Source organism: Lentinula edodes (assembly GCF_021015755.1).
Source record: "Lentinula edodes strain Le(Bin) 0899 ss11 chromosome Unknown C8R40scaffold_1, whole genome shotgun sequence".
In the NCBI taxonomy this organism is placed as follows: domain Eukaryota; kingdom Fungi; phylum Basidiomycota; class Agaricomycetes; order Agaricales; family Omphalotaceae; genus Lentinula; species Lentinula edodes.
This window is the reverse complement of record NW_025764307.1, coordinates 24,250-44,274: the sequence shown is the minus strand read 5'-3', so window position 1 is coordinate 44,274 and position 20,025 is coordinate 24,250. Positions and strand designations below refer to the sequence as shown.

General features: G+C 45.1%; 9 protein-coding genes and 1 non-coding gene across 10 annotated transcripts; 5 read left to right on the top strand and 5 right to left on the bottom strand.

Moving 5' to 3' along the window:
- Positions 1-576: 576 nt before the first annotated feature.
- On the bottom strand, positions 577-2,590 carry C8R40DRAFT_1075520 (uncharacterized protein). Its single transcript, XM_046226878.1, has 8 exons — positions 2,568-2,590; positions 2,428-2,510; positions 2,144-2,357; positions 1,568-2,083; positions 1,487-1,513; positions 1,399-1,431; positions 780-1,341; positions 577-729 (listed from the first exon to the last, which is right to left on the bottom strand). Exons 3-7 carry the CDS (start codon positions 2,289-2,291, stop codon positions 800-802), a joined length of 1,266 nt encoding a protein of 421 aa, XP_046091952.1. The 5' UTR covers positions 2,292-2,357; positions 2,428-2,510; positions 2,568-2,590; the 3' UTR covers positions 577-729; positions 780-799.
- Positions 2,591-3,223: 633 nt separating this feature from the next.
- Positions 3,224-4,714, top strand: C8R40DRAFT_1075515 (uncharacterized protein; the record flags this gene model as incomplete). The annotated part of the gene is made up of 4 exons (XM_046226877.1): positions 3,224-3,419; positions 3,476-3,722; positions 3,783-4,353; positions 4,424-4,714. Coding segments are annotated over exons 2-3 (632 nt in total), but the record flags the coding sequence as incomplete, so codon positions are not given.
- A 121-nt stretch (positions 4,715-4,835) lies between these two features.
- On the bottom strand, positions 4,836-8,428 carry C8R40DRAFT_1031598 (uncharacterized protein; the record flags this gene model as incomplete). Its single annotated transcript, XM_046223183.1, has 4 exons — positions 4,836-5,542; positions 5,598-8,075; positions 8,126-8,180; positions 8,228-8,428. 4 exons carry the CDS (start codon positions 8,426-8,428, stop codon positions 4,836-4,838), a joined length of 3,441 nt encoding a protein of 1,146 aa, XP_046091950.1.
- A 215-nt stretch (positions 8,429-8,643) lies between these two features.
- On the top strand, positions 8,644-9,810 carry C8R40DRAFT_314 (vacuolar protein sorting-associated protein 28). Its single transcript, XM_046234679.1, has 5 exons — positions 8,644-8,890; positions 8,943-9,045; positions 9,097-9,207; positions 9,269-9,411; positions 9,467-9,810. The coding sequence occupies exons 1-5, from the start codon at positions 8,736-8,738 to the stop codon at positions 9,600-9,602; spliced, it is 648 nt and encodes a 215-aa protein (XP_046091949.1). The 5' UTR covers positions 8,644-8,735; the 3' UTR covers positions 9,603-9,810.
- Positions 9,811-10,429: 619 nt separating this feature from the next.
- On the bottom strand, positions 10,430-11,605 carry C8R40DRAFT_1164287 (uncharacterized protein; the record flags this gene model as incomplete). Its single annotated transcript, XM_046230471.1, has 2 exons — positions 10,430-10,764; positions 11,032-11,605. The coding sequence occupies 2 exons, from the start codon at positions 11,603-11,605 to the stop codon at positions 10,430-10,432; spliced, it is 909 nt and encodes a 302-aa protein (XP_046091948.1).
- A 143-nt stretch (positions 11,606-11,748) lies between these two features.
- Positions 11,749-14,383, top strand: C8R40DRAFT_310 (uncharacterized protein). Its single transcript, XM_046234665.1, has 22 exons — positions 11,749-11,821; positions 11,957-12,199; positions 12,259-12,295; positions 12,351-12,392; positions 12,453-12,466; positions 12,535-12,633; positions 12,688-12,697; positions 12,755-12,772; positions 12,828-12,853; positions 12,907-12,947; positions 13,011-13,045; positions 13,116-13,140; positions 13,201-13,212; positions 13,278-13,293; positions 13,343-13,388; positions 13,443-13,552; positions 13,609-13,626; positions 13,750-13,762; positions 13,822-13,879; positions 13,937-13,961; positions 14,024-14,153; positions 14,222-14,383. Exons 2-22 carry the CDS (start codon positions 12,027-12,029, stop codon positions 14,324-14,326), a joined length of 1,053 nt encoding a protein of 350 aa, XP_046091947.1. The 5' UTR covers positions 11,749-11,821; positions 11,957-12,026; the 3' UTR covers positions 14,327-14,383.
- Positions 14,384-14,637: 254 nt separating this feature from the next.
- On the bottom strand, positions 14,638-14,725 carry C8R40DRAFT_t1. The gene has a single exon. It is a non-coding gene; the product is annotated as a tRNA-Tyr (tRNA).
- A 620-nt stretch (positions 14,726-15,345) lies between these two features.
- Positions 15,346-17,084, bottom strand: C8R40DRAFT_1075485 (aldo/keto reductase). Its single transcript, XM_046226876.1, has 9 exons — positions 17,014-17,084; positions 16,770-16,949; positions 16,692-16,711; positions 16,542-16,639; positions 16,350-16,485; positions 16,092-16,299; positions 15,863-16,031; positions 15,630-15,804; positions 15,346-15,570 (listed from the first exon to the last, which is right to left on the bottom strand). The coding sequence occupies exons 2-9, from the start codon at positions 16,830-16,832 to the stop codon at positions 15,420-15,422; spliced, it is 1,020 nt and encodes a 339-aa protein (XP_046091946.1). The 5' UTR covers positions 16,833-16,949; positions 17,014-17,084; the 3' UTR covers positions 15,346-15,419.
- A 547-nt stretch (positions 17,085-17,631) lies between these two features.
- Positions 17,632-18,336, top strand: C8R40DRAFT_1064658 (uncharacterized protein; the record flags this gene model as incomplete). The annotated part of the gene is made up of 3 exons (XM_046225571.1): positions 17,632-17,733; positions 17,789-18,244; positions 18,313-18,336. The coding sequence occupies 3 exons, from the start codon at positions 17,632-17,634 to the stop codon at positions 18,334-18,336; spliced, it is 582 nt and encodes a 193-aa protein (XP_046091945.1).
- Positions 18,337-18,740: 404 nt separating this feature from the next.
- Positions 18,741-19,408, top strand: C8R40DRAFT_1164283 (uncharacterized protein; the record flags this gene model as incomplete). The annotated part of the gene is made up of 3 exons (XM_046230470.1): positions 18,741-18,833; positions 18,892-19,316; positions 19,366-19,408. The coding sequence occupies 3 exons, from the start codon at positions 18,741-18,743 to the stop codon at positions 19,406-19,408; spliced, it is 561 nt and encodes a 186-aa protein (XP_046091944.1).
- Between the last annotated feature and the right edge of the window lie 617 nt (positions 19,409-20,025).

Sequence of the window (20,025 nt, the reverse complement as noted above, 5' to 3'; positions counted from 1 at the left end):
CCCCCTAAAGTAGCAGTAGTAAGTTGTAACAATAAAATAACATTGTAGACCTTCTAGTAATTGTAGTCATAGTACATATCCTTATCGTATTTATCTTGATATCATTTTCTTGTGCCAAATGGATCACTGTTCTGAAAGACACCCAAAAGTTATTTAAAGCTCGATTCATATCTTTTGTTTGAGTGAGCGATAGAGCATATTACGATACCGAAAGGAATTCTGTATTATTTGACGAGCGCAGCTTGGTTTGACAGAGACATAAGGTAGTAAAAGACTACGACCATGATAGAACGGTGCACAGTTACTTAGTAGTAGTCATAGGTAGTTATCGATATATCTTCGCCTCTGATTTGTGCATGTTGTCATCGATATCTCCGAAATCTTTTGCTTCGAAAGAATATTGGTGCATAGCGCTGTCCGCGTCGACCGTGGGGGGGAATCACCGAAAATTCGCCATCTCACAGTGGGGCTGCTCAAAGCGCTCAATAGTACTCACCTCGCCTCGGAATCTGTAATATGATAATGGCCCCAATCAAGAGTGATGTTGAATTTGCGGCTGGGTAAATGAGCATTCGCTGTCGCGCAGTTCCCTGAGAAAATCTCCTGAATGATCAACTACAACCCTTTGCACCATAAGTAGAACGTCGTCATCCGAAACGAAGGCCAAACTAATTTGACTGAGATGCAATAAAATGAAGGACACTATAGGACGATAAAGGTAATAAAGATCTGCGTCAAGTCAGATGCATATAAATATGTAGATACTTTGAAACACATACCACGTCCAATGAAGCCCACTTTAACTCAGCTTCAATTTCTTTGTACCGTCAACCACGTCTTGTTCCGTTGCCCTCCTCTTTCCCGCCTTCTGCAAGTCCCCATCCCTCTTGGCCTTATAGACCTTCCACATTTCATCTAACCTGGGCTTGTCCTCCGACCGAGCATAATTGTCTTTGAAATAACCCACAGCACAATCAACGTAGTCGAAGCTATTCTTGAAAATCCCCCCGCATTTGGTCTGTAGTGTACCGATGTCCCTCAAATTGTGAACAGCTGAGTTCTTGTCTTCCGCTGTGTCGAATAACGCGTATGCCTTCAAAGAACTGAAGAAATCCGCATCTAAATATTTGCTGTTTTCAACGAAAGTGAACGGAAAAGTCGGCAGCTTTCCCTTCTCAATGACCGCAACGGCTTGCGGAGATGATGTCGGCTCCGCTGCAAAAGCTTCATCTTGGAAGAGGAGGACGTATACATGATCCGGGTCATGCTTTACCGTTCTGTCCACCCATTTACCGGTACCCCTTTTGCCACTTTTTTTACGACCAATCCTCAGTAACGAGTCTTGAACAATGTCGTCAGCAAGCATTACATGAGAAGCACAACATATCATCGACTTACCAGGCCGATATGTGATTTCATTTTCCGCACCAGCTAGATCATTCCTCATCAAGCATTACATGAAAGGCACAACATATCATCGACTTACCAGGCCCGGATGTGATTTTCTTTGTCGCTAGATCATTCCTCATCAAGATTACACGGAAAGCACAACATATCATCGACTTACCAGGCCGGGGTGTGTAAACACCAGCTAGATCATTCGTCCTCTTGCGTTTGTAGGCGGTCCAGATATCATCGAGCTCGGACCAGTCATCCGAAGGAACAAACTTGTTTCGGATAAAGAGCACAGCACAATCAACGTAATCAAAACTACTCTTCAAAGTTGTCCTCAGGCATTTGGTTTGAAGCGTGTCAATATTTCTCAAATCATCAAAGGCTGATTGTTTTTCGACGTTGGAGAACTGCGCCGATGCTTTCAAAGTTGTATAGTAATGTGTCTGAATTGTGTTTTCGAGTTTTTGGAAAGGCTGAAATTCTTGGGCCGGAATGACCTTGATAGTTTGGGCTGATGAGACCTCCGGTGATGTCGTCAGTGATTCAGTCAACTCTGCAGCAAATATGTTGTCCCCAATGACGAGGGCATAGATATCGTCCGCGCGATTTTTTGTATCTCTTGTCATCCATTTTTCCAGTCCATTTGCCTTCCTCCGACAGCGCCTTATCGTCATCCGTAGCTTTTCCACTGGTGTCATGATTTTATGTCAGCATTATGAGTAGTACTTCGATGATGTGGTCGACTTGCCATTTCGTTTCTGGTGTTGCTGAGAAGCAGACACTGACCCCGAGGGAATAGCAATAGCGGACACACTGAGGAGCACAGTGGTGAAAAGGAGACATATTGAAAATAGCTGACTCGGAGAGGATGTCGATGGAAGAATTCGGTACCACATCGCAAAGAGACGGAGAGCAGGCAACTGGCTGGATGGGTGAGAGGTGGAGGTGGAGTAAGCGATGGCCTACGATAGAGCGTAAGTTTTAAGCACGAGACAATCATTAAAAGCCAGTCAGATTAAACAGAGAAAATACCTTGTCAAGGAGCACACCCGACAAACGATCCAGCAACAGATATTTCCTGACCGGCAGGAAAAACTTGTCCAGAGGCAAATCAACTATAGCAACAACAAAGTCAGCCATGGGGGTCAATAAAGAGGTGATACGTACCGAACCAGCGTTGAGAGGAGGCAGGACGAAGGCTGGGGGAAAGAAAGTATTGCACGCAAGGTGACCTAAGGTGACCTGTGCTGACCTTGTGACCTCGTGCAACAACCTTGATGGAAGCCGACGGTTGAGACTAAATAGTGTACCCCCGCGGGGACCTACACCTTGCTTGGAAGTTGGTCACATTTTCGAGCCATATTTCCATGATCCTAGTAAGTACTTCTAATCAAAATCTCCTGTTGTCAGATACTGGAGATCAAAAGAGAACAGCAGCAGAATATGTTTATTTCTGAGGCAATGAATGTGTACAGAAGAAGTGTTGTACCGAATGCGAAGGAGACAAATGAGTAGTTCCGATGGCGACGGGAAGGTGCAGTTTGTTGGCGGAATACCGAGGGCAAAGGAGACAAAGGAGGACGAAGGAGAGGAAAGTGTACAATACCCTACAAAACGGTAAGGGACTGGCACCGACGGCAGTGGGAAAGGAGTAAGGAAGTACCAGGTGGGATTGCTTTGAGGTGTTTGTGAAGTGACGAATAAGGAAAAGGATCTTAGAAAGTGTGGACGCGCGCTAAACTTAAAGGACCTATGCAAGCAACTGCAAGCAAGGTGATCTAACAGTAATTCCGACTCCTCTACCTTCCTCTACCTGCCCCACAACAAACTCCCTCACCATATCGCATTGTTCCCAAGCTTTTCCGCTTGCTATTTCTATCTTACACGAACTTCCCCAGTGCCACAAGTCTCCTGTTCTACAATCTTTACTTAATATCTATCTACTGAAAGAAGCATTCATTTCTTTTTTGTGTGAACTCACAAATTTCATGAAGTCAAACCGAAGAACACAATGCAAGCAAGGTGTATGTTCCCCAGGGGTTACCTTAATTACTCACAAAAGGCTGATATCACTGATTAGGCGACCCTCAGGCCCATATGTCCGGATCCGGATCCCTTCCTATCCTTTCGCTCTTTTAACTCTCACCTGTCCCCACCTGTCTTGAACACGGTTACTTAGAGAGTGATTATGGTCAATTATCGACGTTTCTGGGATAGGGATACTCTTTCGGTTTCGCATTTTCTCCTCTGGACAGCAGCAGCAGCGACGTATTTGAGTGTTGCTGCTGCTGCTGGTGGTGGCAAAGCCCGGGTCAGGACTAGTACAGGTGAGCAATAATATATCGATCGCGACCTCACCCACGTCAAATGATATGTATTGTACATAGATATCACTCTCGTCATCTTCAACCAATATCAAACAATCGAACACTGGGGTCTCCTCGTTGGGCCAAACCTCCTCGATGCGAGATTCGATTGGGACAAACACACAAAAAACATAAAACCCATCCTCCGGACTAAACTAACACCAGATTGGTCCCCCAGCAAGGCCTTGACTCTACCTTACGAGAGCCCACTTGGGAAAGTAGGATGGGACGTAATGGATCCAGATAACAGGTGCACAAAGGCATTCATGAGATTGAAAAAGCTTCAGTTGAAGAAAGGGTACAAGGAGATTGGTGGGAATTGTATGGATTCGGTGAAGGGCGCGCTGAAGTATTTGGGGAAAATGGGGTGTGTTGAGGATAATGTGATGCGGAAGTATATGAAAATTTATGAACAGGATTATGCGAGGGTGAGGAAAGCGGTGTTTGAGGAGAGGGATGAGAGAGAGATGAGGGACGAGGGATGTTACATAGAAGGGATGTCAAGTTGTTATGAATGAATGATGGTTAATGCAGGAAGCAAAGGGAGCGTTGGGTCGATGCTGTGAACCGGGAAGTGTGCAAGGGTGAGCAAGTGAGTCGTCCGAGCCATATCCAGTAGTCAGGAAATTCTGACTTTTCAAAAACATTCTCTTTTTTTCAAGAGCAAAGAGACACTATTTAAGTACTTACAGGGGGAAATCGATATTTTTTTCCTTCCTGTCGATATCCTCAACCACTTTTGCCAAAGTTCACAGATCGTACATAGCTGATTTTCTGTAAAGAGAGCGGTGCGACTTCGATGTGGAGGCCAACGGTGGGACAGATATGGATTTGTTTATGTACGCCAGGCTCGCGGTGCACTCAACTATGTGAATCTGCCTCTGTGAATTAGGATTCTACCGCGCCCCATAGATAGTAATACATAAGCAAGACGGAAAGCAAGAATATCAAGATGCTCAGTTCTGCTAAGTTACAATACTTCATTGTCAATCATAATCGAGCATAAACGAATAAGCACAAATCGTCATATTATCGAAGTAACCAAGAAGAATTTGTGCCAAAGGACACCCAAGATTAATCAGGTCCCCACCAAACCAGCTCCAGAATCTTCCATACTGGGCCTAACGTTCGCTTCAACGATTGTGCTGTAGACTCAACGAGAGGTTTTAAATCTTGCCACTGGAACTCCCACAGAGATTGCATGGTTATGAGAGCATATGTTTCTTTCGAGGCAGTAATAGAAGAAGGATGAGGCGATGAGGATTGTGAGGAGGTCGATGATGAGGCTTTCGACCTCGCGGGGATGTTCGGCGGTGCAAGTGAGAGCGTTGAAGTGGCGGAAACGGCGTTTGATGGGAGGATTCCCGAATTCGCGGTAGGCATGGAAAAAGCAGGTTTCGTCTCGGAAACAATCGAAGTTGGGCCCTTACTCGACGACTTCATGTCTTCATAGGAATACAGCGTAGTAGTCACTGTGACCGTTTGTGGGATTTCATTCCAACCAGATTCAACAATCAATGGATATCCCTCGAGCGATTTTCCAAGAGAATAAACTTGCCAACGTATTTGGAAGACGAATAGTAAGCCGACCGAGACTACGATGGTATAGAGTAGGGGTAGATAGGCTGAAAATGGCGAGGATCCTTTAGACGGGTTTAGGCGTACTAAGAAAGAGAGGTGCGGATAGAAGAATTCCTCTGTAGAATAATGAAGCAATCTCCGTTTTGTCGTAGGTGAGGACGAATGATGTAAATTGGTTCGCATCGAAGACAACTTCAGGCCTAAAAGGTCAATCAGATATGAATGGTCTGAGGAAAGTATGGCAAAATATCTTACCCGGGGCATCTTCGACAACAACCTCCAACCTGCCCACTGGAAGGGAAAACGAAGGAAGATAGATATCCATCGGTACTTCATCGCGTGCCTTCTTCTTTCCCTTACCCCCGGCTTTGCCTTTAGCATCATCCTCCGTTCTAACGACATAATCCACCACGACCATACTCCCTCCCGCACCACCAACGCGCACCCGGATCCAACTTATCCACTCCTTACTGCTCATCTCACCAAATTTGACTCCACCCAAATCAACCACGTCTAATTCTTGACTCGCGGTAGGCGCAGTGGCAGCGGTCGTGTCGAACCGCACGGGAACTCCCTCAACACTCACATTGACCAAATCGATCCTGGGCGGTCGACGATCTGCGTCTTTTGAGCCGGCTGAAATTCCAGGTTTGGCTAATCCGAATTCTAGCCATTCAGAGACCATGTCTGCAGGTGCTGGAAGGGATAGCCGGACGGCGTATGATTCAGGAAGGCCTTCTGATGTCGAGGGAAGCAATGGAGTCACAGTCGCGTTGACCCATGGAATCATCAACGGTCCATCTCGAACTGGTCTTGCAATCACCGTCGTACCAGAGGGGAGCTTGCCCAAAGAACTGAGTGATGTACGAGGAACGCGATTGTTGATTTGCCCATTGATTGGACTAGAACTTCTACTTCCTATGCTACCGCTTGGAGTAAGAGGTCGGGCAAGAGGTCGTAGTGTGGTTTCATCTGTCCGTTGCTTGTTGACAGGTGTACCATTGGCAGCAACTGGGAATGGTATGCGTTTCAGAGCGATTCGTAATCCGTTGTCGCTGCTGGACTTGCTTATAGCACCCTTATTTAGCTGGGTGGGTCGTCCTTTGATCGAAGAGGACGACATAGAGTCATTGTACACTTCGACAATTTCTCCGTCGGGCGAGTCATTTTTTACAATGAAGGAGAAGCTCTCCGAATCGGCAGCATGTACTGTAAACTTTGGAAGTATGACAGACCGCAAATCGTCGGAATCACCTTCGCCCTCTGACCCAGAATGAACAGTAGAGTTGCCATTGAGTCGGGGATGTGGTGGACGTGGCGTAACCACTACAGTTCCAGATATACTGAAGATAAAATTGTTTCGAGAGGCGGGAAGAAGTTCGTTCATATTGAGATGTAGCGTGACTGGATGTTCAGGGCCTCGATCAATACGGGATTGGGACTGGGAAGTCAAGTTGGATACGGAGGCAGGGAGGGAAGACAGGGATTCAGTGCCATTTGAGGACAATATTCCAGACGCGGTGGGTGATCCCTCGAAGGAATAGTCGGCTACGTTCTGAGTAGGAAGGGGCGCACGAAGTAGAGAGGAGGTCGAAGAGGAGGTCGAGGAGGTTGAATCCTGTCTGGAAGCTAGCCCTGATGCACGAGGAAATTTAATTTCACCATTCGGGGTGGATGGTAGGATGTTGATATCTGGATTTCCAGCGTTGGACTCGAGGGAATCATGTCTTGATAGCTTCTGATTGGAACCAACATCAAACCCAGTGTATCCAGTGCCACCATTGACTTGCCACTCGTTCGGGAACCCTTCAGCCCATGTAACACCAGAGTTTTTGGCAATTAACCCAACATCCATACCGAGCATCGTGGCAACGCCAGGGAACCAGACGCCCTTGCAAGTGCCTTTGTACGAGACTTCTATCAAGACACCATTACCAGCCTGTCCTCGAATAACACATGTCATTTCTCCTTTGACGTCCTTCACACCTACTCTTCGTCGGCCATCACTTGAATCGACCGTGTCAAACGATCGGATAGGTTTAGCCCAACGGACGCGGATCCTCTCAGCGCTAGGAAAAGTTCCACTAATGCCACAACCATACGAGAATCCTACAGTAGAAGAATCACTGGACTCGTCGTCTGCAAAGTTATTGTTGTACGAATTGGAGCGAGAGCGAGAAGTTGTGTTACGGGTTACATGAGGCTCTGATGCGAGATCCCAAGAGCCACTTTCGTCGTTGTCCGTAGATGAAAGTGACGCAAATGAGGAAGAGATGTTGGGAGTACTTGGAGGGAATATACGGAGATTTATGTAGTTCTGTAGACATCGTGGAGTGGGAATTGAGAGTAGATATGGCGCGCGCGGTGGTCGAGAAACATATGGAACAACCATGTCGATGGCGGCCATGAAATGGACTTGATTCCGTTCACTTATGGGTGATCGGCGTCGAGAGACGGCGGAACCGGCCTCCAAAGGGAAGTGCTTTGGAAGCACATAGGATATGTAGTAATTACTGACCAGGATGTGACCTGTGAATGTGGCATCAACCACAGTCGAAGATTCCGCCGAGGCCAAGTTAAAAGTAGACTGAAAAGTCTGTTTCGAACGTTCCGGCAATTTCAAGGCACGAGCAGCACGATGGAGCAGGGGTGAAACGGTCGAATCAAAGTTGTAGGGGACGAAATTACTGTCAAGTGGATGGACCTGAGAGGAGAGAATCTTGACGTTTTCCTCTACAAAACGGTTGAGCTGCAAGTTTTACGCGTAAGGGGGGCTCACTGACCTGGAAACAGTTGTACGGTCGATCCGGGGGAGACAGAATCTAGAGGTAAAGACATCTATTGCGGGCTCAGCAACATTCCAAAATCACCGTGCGCTGACATACCTTAAGATACATCCTGATGAAAACACTGTCTTCATTCTGTTTCGCTTTTCCCTCTATGGCCACTCTGTTGACTACATTGAGCTTTTGCTGCGCGCCAAGGGGTGTGATAGTTGGTGTACTATAACTCGAAATCGACGCCGGCGGGCTCAGAGCGCGACTTAAGCGACCGGGTGTTGAGTAGGACGATGAAGGGAGGTTCATTTGTTGTGGATTCTGTCGTGAAGGGGTTATGATACTGGGCATGTTGTTTCCTACGCGGTGATATAAACGCGTCGATATTGAGTTGAACGTTTATAATTTCGGGATGTGAAGATCTGTACAAGAAGACGTCGACGTGAATATAGATAGATAGAGCATTAAAGTGGGTCAAGAAAAAAGCAACCGAGAAGGAAAGGAAATACAAAGTCACGTTTGTGGTTCTTGAGCTTCGAAAAGCCCTGAGTAGAGCGCCCAGAGAGCGCCTCAAGACCGAACAACGACTTTTCCGGCTACCACCACCAATGCCACTATGTCTTCCTCGTTTTCTCTAGACGAAGAGGTTCGCCTGTACCAAACAAATGCGGAAAGAGAAAAGTACAACTCTCTTGCTACGCTATTTGGTATAATCACCGCGATCCACTATCTCGAAAACGCTTATCTACGGGATTCAATCACTGCAGCAGAGTATGTTCTTATATTTTTGTCTAAATTCAATCTCAGGGAGAATTTGGAAGAGATACTCGCCAGCATGCTCTAGACTACTCTCACAATACAAGACCATGCTGAAACTCGTCGGAGATGATGTTCCTTCCATCGAGGAATTCATGAAGAGATATAGGGTTAGTTGTTTAGTTGTGCAGCCATTTTCGAATCCCGTTGATTGTTCGTAGATGGACTACTCTGCTGCACTAGAACGAGTCAAAGTGGGCGTTCCAGCAACAGTAGAACATCCAACCGATTCTGGCCCAGAGACCGCTAAATGGGTAGCGGAGACGACCCAAGTACGCCTTCAAAATCACTGCAAGTCACCTGTGAACTTACACATCTTTTTCCTTTCCACAGAGCTTCATAACATTCATGGATGCTCTGAAGCTTCGTTTAAGAGCTAAGGATCAGCTTCACCCATTGCTTCAAGAGCTTGTGACAGGATATGCTCGCTTCAAGGGCAGCAAGGATTGGGAAGGCAGAAGTCGGATGGTCGGCTGGTGCGTCGTCCATATTATCATTCATTGCTCCGACCATATATCCTTTGTCCGTTAGGCTCATCACCCTCAATGGCATGAAAGCTTCAGAAGAGATTACCGAAGAACAGTCACGCCAATTGCTATTCGATGTGGATCATGCTTATGCCGAGTTCTTTCGCAGTCTGAGTGGCAAACCAAGTGATCCTTCATAAAGTTATGCGTATGCTAGATCTATGTATCGTGAAAATCAATCACACCAGTGATGTTGCAACCTCGATCAACATATGGAACCTCCACCTAAGTTCTCGAGGTTATTTACATGATGATCCTATCTTTTCCCCAGATATTGCTCCGATACACTACCATTCCAACAAGGAAATTGAAACTCAATCCACTGGAGCCCGACCCAGCGGAACCAATGTCTGCTCAGTGCTTTTTCCACATGTGCCATGAGCTCCATCACCACCAAACATATCAACTAGGCCCAATCGCCCCCAGATTCCATTCACGAATATAGGTTTTTTTCTCATCATATTTTTTTAATCATTTGCCATTTTCCTATGCCCCACGAGCCATCTGAGACTGGAAAGCACCACAAACTCATTGGATGCCTCCCAGCTCACTGTCATGTACAAGGGTTGTATGATTACTGAAAGTGACACTTTTCGTTGTACAAATTCTGATGGATACTGTAGTGTCTTGGCAGATGAGACCAGCAAACAATTAAAGACATTGCAAATCCTCAAAATGGGGTTGGTCAAAGCGATATATATTGAGTCGCAGTGGTCATCGCGTGATGGGTGAGACGAACGAAGGAGTCACAAATGAAAGAATAGTAGAATAAGTTTTGTAGAGTAGTTTGGTTGGTTGATTAGTGAGACAGGTCTTCCTATTTACAAGAACAGACCAAGGTGAGATGGACACGTATATGATGAAGATTGATTGTCCAATGTCTAGTGGGAACGAAGCTTAGGGAAATAGAATAAGCAAAATTCTGACCTGTCGAAATCTCCCACTCGAGTTTTTGATACAGCGGCATCTAATAACTAAGTGGAAGAGGAAGGTTCACGGACGACCCCGTCCAGTCCCTCTTCCACAATACCCCAATTACACTGAGCCCTTCGCTGGTAGCCATTCCATCATGGAAGTAAGGGTCTAACCAAATAGGAAGAGCGATAGCGAACCAGACCAAAGTCCAGATATATCCAAGAATGCGCACATAGGATCCAGCTTGAATGCCCAACCTCTTCCCTGCTGCGATAACACTGTCCTCGAGAATTATCATCACAGCCTGTGATAGGAAGAAGGTAAAGCTTCCGCCTGCCCAGAAATCCCGATGTTGAAGCGAGTAGTCACACATTTGATGAATGGTACCTGAAATTAGAAACGCAACGAAGAGTTTTGTGTATGCTGATATTTTTGTCCCCTGCTTCAGATTCAGAAAGCGCTGCGCAACGATGTTTCCTGGAGCGGAAACCCAACGTCTCATGATTTGATGCCACGTTCGTCCCCAGAATCGACGTATAGTGTATGCATCGCTCCATTTGCCAAACAGCTCGGGTCAATCTTCAGGGCGGTAGAATCCAGCGGCAGTGGCAATGATACTAAACATTTTATACTGCAATTGTAACGTCGCCGCACCTGGGAGCGCGAATATCCAAACGTTCAGGATGCGCATAAATGGACCAACATTGGAAATAGATGGACCGTTTAACTGAAAGCCTGGATGGCTTCGCAAGGCAAGATTGGCAGCGTCACCGATGAAAATCCATGGTATGGTCGAAAGGAACTGGGATATAATGAATGAAACCCGAGACTGAGCTTTGGGATGTGGAGGAAGGATATCCTTCGGTTCGTGACTCCATCCGATTCCTCGAGGTGATAAAACAAGCTTCCATGCCCACAGAAAACGCGTCGAAAAAGGTTGTTCGGATATGTTTTTCTCGTCGCCTGCAAGATGTAGCTCCGAGTGAGGGTTGGTGAGAACAAGGAAATCAAGTGCTTGGAAAGTCAAGCAGCCTAATGCTGTGGAGTAGGCATAATTCAGAGGAGGAATCCCGGTGCTGCTGCGAAAGATTGTGAGGTATGAGGTGCTAAGGAGAGCAATGAAGAAGGATATCCGAATGCTTCGAGACTGAAAAGTCAATCCAAGAGTGAAAATAATGAGTGTGAGAGGAATTATGAAGGATGGTGTTGGTGAAATCTGTTGGTCCATATCAAGGGTGCGGGCACTGCTAGAAGAAGGTTCAACCTAACGTACTAGCCATCATCAAACAGCATGATCATCGTTCCCGGCATACTTCAAATTCCGAATCTGAACAATCACCTCGAACGCAACTTCCATCATTGAATCCGGATGGTACATTACTTGTGCACTAGTACCATGGCATAGCATTCCAAGGCGATTCACATGGTCTTGAAGTCTCATGAGGCAAGCTGAAATTGATTATCTGTCCTTCAGATCGCTAATGCTGTGAGCCCACTTCAACGCAACTTCAATGAGATTCAACCTCGAATTTCGGCCCGTATAAATAGGATCAACCTGTGCTTCACACACTCTTACAAGCATTGCCTGCTCATCTGTTGTTTGAAAATAGCAGCTTGGTACGGGATCATCATGAATCCATGTATCAGATATGAAACTTTGGTCAGTACACAGGCCTGGTATAAAAAGAACTGTAACTGCGAGGGCTAGAGCACCATCATCCTTTCTCCTCACCTCATTGACCGTTATGTCTGCCATACCTGTCATTATTGATATCAGACCTACCATCGGTGCTCTATTTTGTGGAGTTATTGCAACATCAGTGTATGTATATTTCAATGACTTGAAATGCACATCACAGGTCATTAACGCAATCACCATAGCTTTTACGGGGTCACCATCTTACAGACTATATTTTACGTATGTCAAAATATTGTTTCTGTCATTCACTTCTCATGCTTGGCATGACCTGTAGTTTCAAACGTATCCAGATGACAAGACATTCATTCGAATTGTGGTGATTGCTGCTATACTTACACAAACAGCTCCGTATACTCAAGCTAGCATCTATCATCAGGTTTTATTTGTATGGTGAGACGACGGATTTCTGATGAATTCACAATTTTTAACCTGAGAATTTGTATCGCCACTACTTACAGGGCTCTAGATACTCTCGACCTTTTTCTGGTTGTAAACGGGCTTTGGACATGGTCTATTGCCAACTTTGCCAATCCATTGGCCTTACTGGAAGTGCCTTGGTATGTGTATATACTTTTCACCTTTGGCACAAACTCGAGATTGACTGGAAATAGGAGCATAAACGTTTGTCTGTTTTGATTTTAGGGAAAGAAAAATTGGAAATAATGGATACTTTTACAGGCTGAACCTGTAGTAACAGTAAGTATTCCTAATCTCAAGCTGGAATATCTTCCAATCTTCAAACTTTTGAAAGGCAACCATATCCACAGCAGTACATCTGTATGTATGAGGCTTTCTACATATTTTGACTAATGATAGCTGTTTAACTCTAGTTTTTTTCAACCCAGATTTATGGCATACCGCATCCGAACCAGTGTGTATTTTCTCTCATCAGCAACTTCCGAGTAGACTGATGACCGGACTGCCTTTTAAAAAGTTAATCAACGTTTGACACCAATTGCTGTTATTGTGGTATGTGCTGACCTCAGAAAGAAATATGAACACTATATAATCAGATGGCTCTATTTGTCGTTAATTCTAGGGAATTGTGACATTCTTTAGCTGGAGTAAGTGGTATTTCAGTTGCTGCTCGGTGGTGTCACATTGACTCATCCTCCTGCTTTTAGCACTGGGGCTTTGTGAGTGAATTTATCACACAAATTGTAAGATTGACGCTCATGTGGTGCTAATTTGCACTACACAGATGCAACAATCCATGGGTGAGTGAATATCTATTCTTGGAAGCATTTCTCATCAACAGCTTGAAAGCTTTACAACCAGAGGAAGTATTGAGAATGTCACTCAGGCTCTTCGTGTAAGCTGGCTTATATTTATATTCTATCTGAACATCCTTTTGATTAGATATTAGTGGACCGACATTGGTGCAAATGTTTCCGCTGCAGCACTGGATGTGACTATCACAGTTACACTATGTCTTCAGCTTTATTTCAGTAATCATGGCTTTGAGACCTTCCCAAAGTGATTGATTTCTTTCTTTGGCTCTTTTATGTGAAGCTAATATCTAAGCCCAACAGAACACGAAGAATCATCATGTACATGAGTGTATACTTGATTGCAAACAATATAGTAACAAGGTCTGTGCATTGCCAATTTGCCATCTGGTGAAGCAAGCAAATAATCAATACCTGATCATCAAACAGTATCATCACTGTCAGCGATGTGATCACGGTAAATGGTCTCTAAGATCTTCGTGATTAGAGCTTCATTCAATCTTCTTTCATTGACAGTTTTTTGCTGCCCCGAAGACCCTTGTTTATTATGCATTCCTTTGCATGACCTCCAAAGGTACATTGAAATCCATCTCCGAATGAGGACGGATCAGCTGACATTGAAATTCTTTAGCATACACAAATACTTTTTTGGCACAGTAAGTCTCCTCATCTTCAACCATTACCATTCTCAAACAAAATTCCAAATTTGAATGATCAGACTCAATGCTAGGGTGTATATACGCCGTGAGAGTGACAAGTCATTGTCCAATATGAATCCGTCCCGCGCAATTGTCTTCCGTGCAAGGCAGACAAATGAGATAGAAAATTCGTCCATGGACCATGTTTCAGTAAGTGGTTGTTGGCATTCAATCTCATTGGGAAGTGGTATGCATTCTGATTATTCCGATTGGTGTAGAACAACCGCAGGGTCCCTAATTTCAATCAAACATATGAAGGACCAGCATCTCAGGGAGGACAAGGACGGACAATGGTATTGGAAAAAATTGAACAACTGGTATAAGTAATGAGAGGTCAGGAGGACATACACTATGATCTTTTTCCTCAAGATTGAAGAAGAAGCAGAAAAGATAAATGATCCTCCTGTATATTATTTATGACCAACTCAAGTCCTTATTTATTTAATGGCTACTCGAATCCTACATACACAGGGAGAGACAGATTTAAAAGTTACGGGCAAACCAATACTGCGATCCAAAAGGATCCACGGCTTCGACATATTTAATCCTTCCCAATCTAATAAATTCAAAAATATAAACCGTTTGCTTTCTAGTATGAGGTACCTGCAGAATAACGCAACGTTGCTTACTGTAGTCCGACCAGCCTGGTTCGAACAGGCGACCCCAAGATGAAGCAGGAAGCCTATTACAGTCTTGTGCTCTTCCAGCTGAGCTATGGTCGGATGTTCGGTCATGGTGATATAGGAAAGGCTCAAAGTCGGACGAAATTATCTATTTCAAGTTGTTCTGTAAAACACGCCTTCCTTCAATACGGCTTGATTTGAGCGTTGATTCAGCCTTCTTTTATCTCCTTCAAGGTCCTAAGACCTGAATGCAAATATTTAAAATGAGCTTTGTGAACTACCCGTTTTTTTGATAGAGCAGATTGCTCACGGGCTTGAAGGTTCTCGGCGGAGACAAGACCTGAATGCAATGAGCCAACAAAGTATTTTAGAAACATCAAGATGAGAACTAACCACAAGGACTATGTAGAGCTTCTTCAAGAGACATGAGTTCTCCTCCCAGTGTCCCAGACGAGTCGTCATTGACTTCCTCTAACATAGCAGGTGGGGAGAGCATCAGTGGTCCATTCACCACTACTCAAGCTGAACTTCGAGATAATTGAGATAAGCACAGTGCGAATACCGGTATGTAGAAGAAATGATAAAACATAGGCTTCAAGCGTGTCGAAATCCTTATCAATATATATGAACAGTACGACTCACCATCATTGCTAACACCGACGAGGAAAGATATGGAGACGTTAGCAGAGTGAGACAAGATCATGAAAGCACGACAGTGATATGTTCGAGCGACTGATTTATTTGTTTTGTCCTAGTAAGTACAAGGAGATTTACTCTTCACGCTTAATTACATTTACCCCCAGAGATGAGCCTGTTCGTCTGAACCGAAGTACCTATCACCGAACACAGGATTGGTGGTGATCACCTCGTCGATAGCTTTCGATTCTTCAGGAGTGAGTTCAAGAGTTCCAGCCTTCAAATTCTCGAGAGTGCGGGAAGCTTTCCTGCGAGAGTAAATAACATTGAATCAAACAAAAAATATGAAAAGGTCAAGTGAACTTACGAGGATCCTGGAAGCGGTAACATGTGTGGTCCGAGAGAAGCAACCCAGGCTATACTCAACTGTGCGGGAGTGACGCCTTTCTTCTTGGCGATAACTTGCAAACCCTCGACTATAGCCCAGTTGGCCTTGAAGTTTTCTTCCTTGAAACGCGTCAAACGAGAGCGAATATCACCCTCTGAATAGCACAGCTTGTCAGCAAAGGGAGTGTAAAGAAAAAGGCAAATATCGAGTACCGGGAAGGTCGCTGGTAGATTTGATCTGACCAGTCAGATAGCCTCGTCCCAAAGGCGAATATGCGACAACAGTGATGTTCAATTCGCGTGCAGTAGAAATAACTGCCTTCTGATTATGATCGTAGGACCACGGACTGACTTCGATCTCGGCCGCGGTTATAGGATAAATCTAGCGCAATATCTCTTAATTGAAAAAGACAAAGCAACAGAAAACATGACAACAGCTTACCTCGTTAGCTTTACGCAAAGTGTTTGCATTACACTCCGAGAGACCGATGTGCGAGAATTTGCCTTCCTTGACAAGAGTGACCAGGTTGTTCATGATGGTTTCGAGAGGAGTTTTGCGGTCAATGCGAGCGGGTTCGAAGAGATCGAGTTTCTTGTTGGGTCCGAGAGCGCTTTGAATCTTATCGACACTGGCCCTCAAGCATTCCATGCTGTGAAATGTTAGAACTTGAAAGCGAATATCCAGACCAAATATACGCACGAGCCATCAGGGCCTCCATTACGAACGCCACCTTTCACAGAGAGGAATGTTTTGTCTGCATAGTCCGGGTATTTTGCATAGAATCTGGACAGTAATTCCAGGTTAGCAGTACCGAAATCCATCGCATAAAATTCGCCTGGGTAGTAACCACTGATCAGAATGTATACAAGAGCTGAAGATTGCTGCACATACTGCTGTTCAGAAAAGCTTTGGTCCCAGTCGGTAAGGCGTCAACGCCGGCCTTGATAGATTCAAAAGCTTGCTCGTCGCTGACTGGGTTGGGAGTCCATCTGCATATTGTCTGGTCAGAATGTATACGACCGTACAAGTGAGCCGGCGCACGTCATCAGCATCAAACCGTGCTAGAAAACTAATAGTCAGAACAAGTCCTTTTTCAATCGTGATGAGGGATTTACTCACAGCAACTGGACCAACTGTTATGTCTGAAGCAGTACCTCCAAGTTTGAGTGTTTTGATTGTCATTGTCAATTGAGATCTTGTATTGGGACGATGGGTTGCAAAGAGAAGCGATGTTTGGATGGAGGTTATAAGGTTTTTTCAACTTTTATAAAGGTTTTCGATATCGGTCAAGTCCGGGACCTGTGAACATTTCTCGCATTCAACCGACATCCAATGCTATTACGCATTTGAGGATACGAGATACCACAGTTTCCTTCATACATCGGAGAGAACTCGGTTCTAAAATAAAATGAGAAATCCAAGCTGAGAAATCGTTCAACCAAGACCTCGGCAGTGGCGATTACATAACATTCTCAGTAGTACGTCGACATCCTCGTTGTGAAAATTCTTGGTCGTCACCTGTCGTCACCGACGGAGACTGTCCAATTGCGAACTTTTTGTATTACGGGCCCTGCCAGTTTCCTTCTCCCTCTGTTGGGCCAACTAATGTCCTACACTATTGGAGAAGCCACCGCCGGTATACAGAGAGATATCGATGGACACTAGTGGATACTTCGCGTCCTTAGTATGGCTTCTAGCGATTACTTTGATGCAGAAATTGTGAGTCTGCATCGCATTGATACCGCATCATCCGCGCCTACATAAAGGTAGGTGTTTATATATCATCTCTCAATTCTACGACTTCCTACTTGCGCTGGTCGTTAGTTATTTACAACCTCTGTAGGTCAAAGGCATCCGCTCAACAACCATTTACATCACCTTTTCTCTCTCCCGGTTCTTGATCCTCTCGGCGTCTACGTAGCAACCTCTTGCAACACTTCCCGCTATCAAATCCCGTCATTTCTTTTTGTTTTTCTCCATCATGCATCGCAATTGGTTACACGATATCATGCGCAACCTTTTCATAATCCTCGGCTGCGTCTCCGTTGTATTAACTGCTGCTCTGCCACCTGTCCCAGAGCATGTAAGCAAATCTCATCTGTGCCAGTCTGTATCTACTGATATCTGCTCCTTACTAGCCATCGCCCACCCTCGAATCTCACACCAAGGTGGTCGTGACACTCCACGGTAAAACCCCCACGGACGAAACAGTGACGCTAGCGATCAAAATAGAGATCCAAACTTTACTCTGGAGTGCTGCCAGAAAGATTCACGGTACACCCGATCTAACCATTGACGCCATTGAGTGGGATGGGAAACCTCAAGGATCGACAGAGACCCCAAATAGAATCTCTTTTCATGCCACCGTGAGTGGGTTGCGACAAGAAGACTCGGGGGTTTATACGGGCTTCTACTTCTACTCGGGAGTGCTACCAGTACCGAAAAAAGTGAATCCTGGAAAGCCCCAATCCAAAAAGAAAAGGCCCGCGAAGATCAATAACAGGATAGAGCGCATATTGAATGCAAAAGTGACTAGTCCACAAGGAAATGTTTTGCTCGACTTAGAAGTACCAGAAGATAGGATCTTACAAACGGTGGGTTCTAGCTTGAATCGTGAAGCAGTGACTTGTTCTTATTTGACGACTGTTCCTTCGGTTTTCAGAGTTCAGACTCCAACACTGTCTGATGACGAAGACCTGGAGCCGGGAGTGTGAATGAGATATCGGTCATATACTCATATCAAGTCGAAGTAGTATGTAAACAGTAGTGTGCTGTCCTGGTTCGGTGCAGATGTGACGCGTCGGCTTCGCGAATGGCGACTGTACAATCTATCAAACATCAATATTCAATGATCAGACCTCATCAGACCCTTTAGAATGTAGAGTTCATCGATGGTGCATAGCATCCATTGATATCGGCTATTGCAAGATTTAATACATAAAAGCAAAACATCAACCTCATCTTCGTCTTCCATCCTTGGCCGTCTCTGGTCTCTAGAGCCTTTTGCAGGTCAAAAGCTCAGCAACATTTACAATTTCTCTTGAAAGATCTAGACGATCACCTCACACCTACCTATCACTGCTGTTCATCATGCGTTACACTCAACTATATGGTATCTCACTCTGTGTCGTGCTGGGAATCTTCGGGCTTGTCTGTGTTGCACTAGGGTCTCCTATCCAAAACGTCAGTACCATTCATTACTGCTTGCAGAGCGCCTCTCTGACCATCAGCTCCTCAATAGCCTTCTTCCCTTCAGGTCGAGACTGCAAAGTCAAGCACTTCGCCCAATGTCATTGTGCAGTTCCACGGTACACAACCTGTGGACGAAGGTGTCATGCAGATCGCTCGAGTAAACGTACAAACTCTGTTACACCTCTCCGCGAGGAAAATCTCCGGTACTCCAGATTTAACCGTTCACGAGTGGCGAGGGAATCCGCAAGTTTCTGCGGAAGATAAGCACGTAACTTTTCTCGTTATAGTGACAGAGTTGGGGAAAGAGGACTCCCGGGGCTACACAGGATACTACACATACACGGGAGTGCCGAGACCATATCAGCTTAATGATATGAAGTGGATAGAGCGTGTCATGACCGCAAAGTTGATTGATCCACACGGAAACACAGTTCTTGAACTTCCTTACGCCGGGACTTCCCAAGAGGTAGTACTGTAAGTATCTGTTTTGTCTTGTGTCTGAACTTTTGTTGATTTTAGACAGTGCCAAAAAGTACAAAGATACTTCTAGCAAAGGATCGATGTAGCATTGATCTGATTGTTTGCAGTCCTCTTGTCATTCTGTAGAATTTTGTATCAGCCAAATCCTCAAATACGCAGAAAATATAAGGCCTACGTCAGTAAATGCAGTCATTCGATAATTCAAAATGTGACCTCCATGTCATCCATAAATGGAAAGAAAACGGACGCTTCAAGCTTCAACGTTCACAATTTTTCCCCCATGAGCGGCGGATAACGCGTCAGAACGCGTACTGTCACAGTTTCCATTGACCAGACATCTGCACACTTGGACACTACTTGGAATCTATGTCGATGCCACTAGACTGTACATCCCCGACTTCACTTCTGTCGAACTCGAACGTTTCCAGGATCTGAAAATTTGGAATTCGGTCCATCACCCATAGATAATTCTGTCTGGGTCTCGCATTGCCCAGCTATGCGATTTTGAAGTTCCTACTATCACGTTCGGCAGCGATTGGGAGAATTCAGACAAAGTCTCCATTGACATAGACACGAAATAGAAAGATAGATGGGAGGCAGTACAGGAGGTCATGATAGAGATGCAGGAAAAATCGACAAGCTGGAGAAGGAGGTTGAGAGTTTGCGTTCAGAAACTGGGGCTATGTTATGGGGATGATCAAGA